General features: G+C 37.3%; 1 protein-coding gene across 1 annotated transcript; it reads right to left on the bottom strand.

The window, feature by feature from the left end:
• Positions 1–319: 319 nt before the first annotated feature.
• Positions 320–3,854, bottom strand: LOC111473706. Its single transcript, XM_023119140.1, has 4 exons — positions 3,704–3,854; positions 1,030–1,130; positions 679–893; positions 320–584 (listed from the first exon to the last, which is right to left on the bottom strand). The coding sequence occupies exons 1-4, from the start codon at positions 3,852–3,854 to the stop codon at positions 320–322; spliced, it is 732 nt and encodes a 243-aa protein (XP_022974908.1).
• Positions 3,855–9,525: the final 5,671 nt, after the last annotated feature.

Genomic DNA, 9,525 nt, shown 5'->3' with positions numbered 1-9,525 from the left:
AAGGCAAGTGCTACATATTAATTCATGTCATATTTCTCGGTTCAAAACTACTAAATAATTTTATATTTTATATTTTATTTTTTTATTACAATTATTATAGGTTACCACTCCTCTAATAGAGTTGAGTTTGAGTTATGTCAAAGTTGAAAATGAAAAATGTTGTCATTTGTTAATAAAAAGTGAAAATAAAAACTCATACAATTATGCTATAATTTTACTTATGAACTTTCCTTGGAATATCATATTCAAATTAAGTCCTTAATAGTCAATCACTAGTAAATCCAAAATTGAATTATTATCCTCCCGGAACAAAGAAATTTCATGCGCTGTTCTTAAGAGCCTCAACACTGTTTCCGTTTTCCTCTATTTCATCAAAGTAGTCCTCTCGAGCATTTCCAGCCCACATCAGGGCAACCAACCAGAAGAGGGAAGAATCAAGGGATAGAAATGCACCACCACCCAGAAGACCAGTCTTAGCAGTCAGGCATGCTGTCTCGAGATTCTGATGAACATTGCGAGTCAAGTGAATTTTCTCGGTGATTGTAGGCCAAACGAGCAAAGTTATAGTCAACCCAGTTGTGAACCTGGAAACACAGAGGTAGCTTGATTGATAACGTTTCCAAATCACTTTTAGGTAACAGTTAAGAGTAAAGGATGTGATTTGAAAAGAGAAATTACAGGGCAATGTTGAAGAAGATAGAGGAAGTGCTGCTCTTAAACATGGAACCTCGAGGAACGGGTTTTCCTTGGTAAGGATAGAACAAAGAGAGGTATCCTGCAATTGAAGAAGCAAGAAGAAACCCAACGGAGAGATATCCCAGGGCCACAGTTGGGTCTGCTGGATACTGACAGATAACAGTGCCTTTGCCTGGGATGGGAGTTCTAGATGCAGGCTGCCTAGCAATCACAACAAGAAAGAAGGGAGTTCCAAATTATATGATATATTAAATTCAAATTTCAAGTCTGTAATGAATCCAAGAAGTCCAAGAAAGAACTATTCAAATGCACAATTTATGAACCAAAGCTTACCTTCTTGTTCTCAGCTACGACTCCATATATAAAGGATATCACACCTAAAGTTAAGACAGTAGGAGACATTATCTTGACAGACACGGCAACCAGATTTGTATCTTGACAGACTCGTAGCACGGAACAAGAAAGAAAGGAGTTCCAAATTACCAAAATACCTCTGAAGTTCCACTTAATTACAAAATTGTAATTAAAGAAAATCTGCAACCAGATTTGGCTGCAGAACCATCCCGCAGAAGAAAATCAATCGTATATTCATATCCAATCGTTGGATTGAGCTGCTATTTGGATATGTTTAACAAGACTCAAGGGTCCGTAGATCCAACGGTTAAAGTTGAAAACCAATGTCGGTAGCACCTTCATCGCTATGTCGTTTTATCGTTCAACTCTTTGCCTTTATTTGCTACCGTTTCTAATCTTTACTTGCTGCGAGTGCTAGCAGGACTCGTACACTAGTAATCTTTGCCACTGGACTTAATGTTTCATCATAGTCTCGTCCATATTGTTGAGAAAATCTTCGAGCTACGAGTCGAGCCTTGTATCTCTCGATTGATCCATCCAGTCGATGCTTTATTTTGTAGACCCACTTGCAAGAGATGGGTTTGACATCTCCTAGTCTTGGCACTAGTTTCCAAGTTTGATTCTACTCCAGGGCTATAGTTCCTTCTTTCATTACTTCTGCCAAACTTAGTTTTATGATGCCTCTTCATATGTCTCTGGTTCGCAAGCTCTATCTTTTACCATATCTGCATTTGCATACTTAAGATTTGGTCTTCGGATTCCATTTGATCGCCTAAGTTATTGATGTGTCATTTCATTTTTATCATATTCGCTTGATTGAGTCAGCTCTTGCTTGTCAATATCAATGTCACTTGGATCTTCAGGCGCATCAACATTTGATTGAATTTGCGTAGTTTGCTCCCCCATCATCTGTTGTAGAATTTCTTCGATCTTTGAATATGGTAAGACTTTCTTCTCCGAGGACCACCATGAAAATGCTTCATCGAAAACTACATCTCTTGATGTATCGTATTTTCCACTTGTTATATCACAGCACTTCCATCCTTTCCTTTGATTTTCGTATCCAACAAATATACACTTGACTGCTTTCTTGTCAAACTTGCTACCTAGATGGTCAGGCACAAATACATAGCAAACACAACCAAATACTCCAAAGTAACTAACTGTAGGTTTCATGTCCCTTAGTATCTCAAATGGTAAGATGAATCCGAGCTTTGGTTGGGGAAACTTGTTGATCACATGGGCAGTAGTTCGCATAACTGTAGGTTTCTGGAGTTTGCGTTACTTCCGACTCCCATGTTACGACCCTCCGAATGGGTAGCTTCTCTTGGGCAACATGCAGGCAGAACATGGGACTCTCACGGTGCAACATAGTGGTGGAGGCCATAGGATGTGTTGATATACTTCCTTCTTCCACTTACTATAAATACTTTCTCTATTCACCTTGTTATTGACTCATGCAAATACCTTCCACACGATGTATCTCATATACCTTTTTCCTCCCACTAGGTATTTTAGACGGTTGGGTATACTTATTACTTAGGTATATTCCGGCTAATTAAATATAACCTAAGTCTAAGTGATTTTTTCAAGAATAACATTTATACTTGATTTTTAACTATGATGTCTAGGTGATTTTTCATTTAAAAAAAAATACTTACATCACTCACGCATGCTCATAAAACTGGGCTAACTAAGCTCAAGTACTGGCTCGATCTCTAGGTAGCAGGTGTTCCATAAACCATCAACTTAAGTACCTCCAGCCTTAGACAAGATCGTGCCAGGTGAGCCTTCTTGTAACCGCAGTTTTACAAGATATCGACCTATTTTAACTATTAAAATCGATCGTGCTTGGTTGTTAACCTTAAGTGAGCATGCATTTATCTTTGTTATAGATTTTAACGTCTAACTCGTTTTATGACGAAGAAAATAACCTATAACATGCATCTAACATGCTTTATATAACAATTATATAATCATCCATTCCATGTAATAATATAACAATTTATATCTGTCACTCATGGATCCCTAAACATGCATACTACACATTATAACACTTATAACATACTTGTAATGCATGAAACATGCTTAGCCTATGGTGGGATTTTAAATCTATATGGCATACTTTATGTATATACATTTTCTATTTAGTTAAAACATACATTCACAATACATAATTAATTAAACACACTAAAGGCGATTGGTCTTGGCATTTTAAAGCAAGCAATTAACTAAATTATTACATTAATAATTAAAAATAACTTGAACCGTTCCCGAGGATCACGAACAGGCCTAACCAACCCTTAAAAACGTTGAACCGAACCCCAACTGCTACCGTTGAGCTAGGTCATGAGACATTATGAAAATTAGACTAGGTGAAAGGCCCGAACGACCATAATAGAAAATTAATTTCCATATTATACTTTTACTTTTTTTAATTCAAAATTTTAGAGAGCAATAACGGAGACTAGGTTTCAAGCATACTTTTTTTAATTTCCATATATTTTTCAAGCATGTAAGGGGCTTTAATATTCTCCAAGATAAATGAAGGTCAGTATATCACCAACTAAGAATCAAAGAGAAAGACATATCTAAGATTGCCTTCAGAATAAGGTATGATCACTACAAATTCACGATTGTCCTCTAGACTAACTAACGCCGTATTCAAGAACTTTCTTAACACATTTGTAATTATATTCATAGTTGATATCCTTATCTACTCTAATGGTATTGACAAGATTGCAAAACCAGCCGTTATACGCTAAGTTTTCTGATGGCAAGTTTTGGATTTTAGAGGTGGCCATCCTTGTGCATGTCATAACAAAAGAAGGAATTTATGTAGACACGACTAGAGTGGAAGTAGTAATGAAAATGCCTTAACTGAACACGATCATAGAAGTCCGAAGTTTCATAAGGTTGGCAGGTTATTACATAAGATTTATAAAAAACTTCTCCAAAATATTACCACCTTTAAGCCAACTCATCAAGAAGGGTAAGATATTCACTTGGACATCGACATGCGAAAAGAGCTTCATGGAACTCAAGGACATGATGGTATCAGCTTCAGTCCTTCCATTGCCAGACAACTTGTGAAACTTCTTGGAGCTAGCAACCGTGGTGTTCGCCCATAAGATGTGGCACACTATGTTTATCGAGAAAGCATACAAGTATATATGGACCAGAAGAGCCTAAAGTATTTGTTCAAGCCTCGACCTGTGATCGCAGCCCAGCCTACGATTCGTGACTAATGCCTCGACCCGCACCTCGATCAAAGTCACCTGCACACGTGTTGCCCTCGTATTGCGCCATGATCGAAGTCACCTGCAAACGACTCCTTCGACGTGGTCAGCTTAGACAGCTCGGCTTGGATTTTCGCGATCCCTTTGGCTTATTCGGCTCAGGTACTCAAATTTCAACCTAATTTCTACCGTTTTGACGAGTAAAAACCAGGATGTTACGATAATGACGGTGATGATGTCGAGTATGACACTCAAGGGTTCACTGACCTTTAGATGTTGCTACAAACAGCTAGCTCGACAATGATGGGTCCAAGGGGTGCGAACCGCCTAGGGATTAACAATCGCAAGTGTGGGTCGTGTGTAAAGAAGTACTATTCCAAGTTAGTCCGAAGGATTGTTACATGTGTTGGCATTTCTTCACGACCCCTATAGATGGAACACTTACTACATATTCTTCGAAATACTCCGGCCGTGTGCTAGATTATTTTACAGGTAAAGTCAAGGCATCCATGTACAGTTGACGGTGACATCACAAAGTAAAGACAATGGAATGTTCAGAAGATAAGAACATATTTAAATTCAAGGGGCGTCTTGCCTTTATGTGAAAAATGTAGTAGCACAAGGGTTGAGCGTTTTAAGAATACTCAGTAAGCGACCCCCTATTTGGGTTCTGATGTAAGAACTTGTGAATGCAATGACGACATCTATCATAATAGTTTATTTTCCTATAGTACTATCTTAATGGGCAGCTTGTATGTGTATCATATACTCTACACATGGCTCATATGTGCGAGTATGGACCCACCAGTCAGTTTGCACACCCTTGATCCCTTTCCTTGTCAGGCGAGCATGCTCTGGTAGCTCTCTATGTCAGATACCCATTAGAAGTAGTAGTCGTTACAACTATATTATGTAAAACGTAATGATAGTTCTCCTGTCTAATGGTGTACGCGCCCGTACAATCATGAAGGAATACGGGTATCCCCGAATGCAAGAGCACACATTAATGCATGAGGTCCCAATATTTTTCCATTTTCAACATTATTAAATATAACCCCTGCTTTCATTTTATTCATATCATATCAGTCATTCATGCTTATACGGGGGTTATATTTCATGCTATTTATCGTTATTCATGTCATTCATATCATTTTATACATACAATTCACAAGACAGAACGTAATATTTTCATGATTTCAACATAACGTTTCATAATGCATAAACTAGCTAAATCTTATTATGCATAAAAACTTACTCCTAATGATTTAAACTAACTATGCCTAATTACGCATAAATCATTTAAATTGGATTCAAAAAATTTAACTTAAGCCTAGGTGTAAAAACTTACTTCTAATAATTTAAACCAAGTCTAATTATGCATAAAAACTTACTCCCAATAATTTTAACTAACTAAGCCCTATTATGCATAGAAACTTACTTCTAATAATTTAAACTAAGCCTAATACTGCATAGAAACTTACTCAATTTAAACTAGGTCAAATAATGCATAAATAATTTAAACTCGATTAAAAATATTTAACTAGCCCTACTAACTTTGAACGCTTTCTAAAAATTGAAATTAGGAGGAAAGAGTCCGAGCGAATCAAACCAAAATGGATCAACTAAAATTTTGGCCTTGAGCCATCAGAAAGTGTACTCAGAGTTGGTTGAGGATGATAAAATGAAGTGGGGGTCCTCCGTTTTATAGTGGAGGCCAACCCGACACTTCTAAGCTTTAGCAATGTGGCACAAAGTTTCCCTTCTGTTATTTCTTTTTTATTTTTTTATTTTTTTATTTTTTGTTCATACATCATACATGTCAAGAAGAAACTTTCGTCCACGAAAGTGTCTTAATATTGGAATTACTAGGGTACTTCTTGATCCCTTCCTCCTGTTTCCACATAGTTTCTTTCATTTCATAGTGGTGTAAAGATCATTTTCCTTGTACATGTTTTTTTCTATCTTTAGAAGCATAACCCAAGAAGTAGGGTACATCTCAACGACGAAGCTTCCTTTGCTCCGGCGAGAATATGTATAACCCAAGAAGTAGAAGGGGGGAACCTAGAGCAAGGGACAAAGACAATGTTGAAGCCGGATGAGTCGCGAAAGTGGACGAATGAGCCAATTTTGGCGAGAAGGGTGGCGACACTTGGTTGGCGAAGAGGCCAGTGCGGCTCCCAGATTTCAAAGGTAAATCTCTGTAGAAGGTTGATTGGCTTATCGAGATTTCGTATATTTCCAAAGAGAACACTAATGAGGATCTTGAGATTAGGGTTTCTGCAAAGGATGAAGGGTTGATTGGGTAGAAAACGAGAGAGGCTATGTTGGCTAAGGGGAAACCGATTGTGTTGGAGAAGGTGAGGTTATATGTACAGAGTATGGCAAAGGGTGATTTGGAGGTCAAAAGGGTGGAGTTAAAAAGTAATCAATCGACTCCGCCTATGGCAGCCATGGAGACTGTCCCTGTGGCGTCAAAGCTAGTAGTGGTGGTGAGGAAGATCAATAGAGGACTCAAAAGCCATTGAAAAGAAAGGATATGGGTTGTTAAATAGAAAGGAATCTGATACCATGAGAATGTTTGCTTAATCCACCGCACTTAAATAGTGTGAAAGTTATCTGTTTATAATTAAATAAATTACAAGGACATGAAAAGAGTAAAATATCAAATATGATATATATGGTAAACTATAATTTAGTACTAAATATACTAACCGTATAGATGACTAAGAAATGCTTAAAAAGAATTGAAACTTACTACCTATATCAACTAGATGCACTTTCCTTTTTGTTTGGTTAGCCGTAAGAACTTCAAGATTAATTGTGTCTTTCTTGGAGCAATTTTATGTTCGAAGACCTCTTGAGAATTTTCGTAGCAAACATGTGAGTGAGAAAAAGACATGCTGGAAGGACTCATGTTTGTCTGTGGAGATAGTTTTCACTCTTAGAAGCGACAAGTAAATAACCTTACAAGGCCATTAACTGCAGAATCCATAGTTCCAAAGCATGCACATGGGTTGATACAAGTAGAAATTTAAAACCCAACCAAATTATCAACATCCAAAGAACTATAAATTCCCAAAATATTCCTCACTTTTATTAGACTTAAATATGCAACATCTTAAAGTCTTTAAAGAAACCCCACAATTCCCCATAGGTTTTGTGGGACCAAAATGAATGAGGGAGATTTTACTTCATTTTTTTTAAGGGTGTATCAATTCAAACTTCCTGGAATGAAGATTTTTTAAGTAAAATTCATCATCAAATGCTGCCCAAATGCAATTTTTAAGGTTGCATCGTTCAAAAAGCCAATGCGAGTTCTTTGGCCAAAATAACTCAAATCAAGCATGTCCATTCAGACGGTTAAAATTTGACCTATACAAAGTCATATGCCAAAAGTTCGTTTCGAACCTCCAGTGGAATTGGGCTCGCTTGTCCAAAATGCGTTCGTTCAAATCGTTGTCTTTTGACTTGCAATGAGCATTTAAAACTGAGTTTGTTTGATAATTGTAAATATTTACTTGCCATTTGCGATCTGGTAAATGCCAATTTTCCCTACCGCTTGTCTGTTTGATCCTGCAAAACATGTGTTAATATTAATGCTTGATTCTAAAGCAAACAATAAGATAATACCCAAGCTACAAGTCAGGAATGAAGTTCTCGACCGGAAGGGAGAGGGTGGAAGACGCTCGACCAATGGGACAGGAACGAACGCGCATCCTACTTCCATTATTTTTGAAGCTCACACCAGGAGAAAGGTTGTTTTTGGTCCGCTGTTTCCAATGAGTCTTGAAGAAGGAAGATGTGGCACAATTCGTTTTGTTAAAAAAGTCCTTATTTCAGGTCGTTAGTGTTTTCTAATACCCTTAATATAGGGTAGGGCATGCAAGATGCAAATTGGTATGAACCTTTTGAGGTTGGATATCATATTTGTTGCATAGTTGTAAATATCAATTCTTTTTTATTTTCTATTTTTGGTGGAGATTGGAAAAACAAAGTTGGGTTAAACACAAACTAGACCGTTGAATTTTCTATATTTTCTCCTTAATTACTAGAGTTATAAATGGTTCTTTTAACTATGTTTATCAATTTTTTATTTAGGTTAAAAGAGAAGAAAAATTGATATGTTAATAAGAAGGAGAGAATCAAAACAAAATCAAAATTTAAAAGGCGTGGTCGAATGTTCAAACATCCAAATTCGTCGCTAGTCAATATTGTCCGCTTTGTCCACTTTGGCACCTTATGTATCATCGTCTATGTAACACCCCGAGCCCAATAGGTACAATTCGCTCTATTCTTGTGACCAACACCTTCTTATCCATTGGGAGTTTCTAGATTTTATTGGAGGACTTAGAGTGTGATTTTCATATCGGTCCAGAAGAAAGAAATGCTCGGGATGCATCAAGGAACTTGGGAAAATAAATTAAAAAAAATGATAATGTAATCAAAATTTGGATCGAAGTCAACTGGGGTAAAAAAGTAATTTTGCCGCACACATACCACCTTAAGGGGGGTCGGGAGACCTGGAAGAAAGGAAAAGAGAAGGAAAAGAAAAGAAAATAATAATAAATAATAGGGAGAGAAAGAGAAAGGAAGAGTTAGGGTTTTTTAAGAAGAGGAAGGAGGGAGAAATGCCCAAACCCGAACTGAAGCACTCTCAATATTAGGTTTCCTACTAGGACTAATCAGAGTATCAAAAGGAGTGGTCTGAGTGTTGGATCGTTTGTTTCCGGCAAGAAACGGGCAAGAACACGAGGTAAGTCTGCGACCTCTCTTGTTTCAAGATTTCACTATAGATCTGGGAGTTTTAGATGATTTAGACCTTAATAATCTAGTTGCAATAATTTAGGTGAGGTATCTTTCAAGTTTTTAGAGGAAACGCGGCCAAAAATTGTGTCGGAAAACAAAATTGAGAAACTGTCCTACTTCGATAAGAAACTGAATTTTTCTCAGTTTTCGACTCCATTTATTAAGCGTTGTGAGTATTAAAAAAATACAATAAAAATATATCTGGATAGGTGGACTTGAGATCTTGAATTCTTGTGAAGGAATTGATTTAATTCGAGTTACGGTTTGGAAGATAGAAAAATCTAAAATAAATAGGTTGATATAGAATTTAACCGGAATCTGGAAATTGGATGAACTCAGGCAACCGGCGACGGACACGCTCCCGCCGGAAAGGGAGGGCATGCGTCGAGCAATTGGTGGAGAGACATGTCTGACGCCTCTGCTGACACGC

The sequence above is a fragment of the Cucurbita maxima genome, unplaced genomic scaffold (genome assembly GCF_002738345.1).
Source record: "Cucurbita maxima cultivar Rimu unplaced genomic scaffold, Cmax_1.0 Cma_Scf00143, whole genome shotgun sequence".
In the NCBI taxonomy this organism is placed as follows: Eukaryota; Viridiplantae; Streptophyta; class Magnoliopsida; order Cucurbitales; family Cucurbitaceae; genus Cucurbita; species Cucurbita maxima.
The sequence above is the reverse complement of the archived record's forward strand: the minus strand, read 5'-3'. Positions and strand labels throughout refer to the sequence as shown.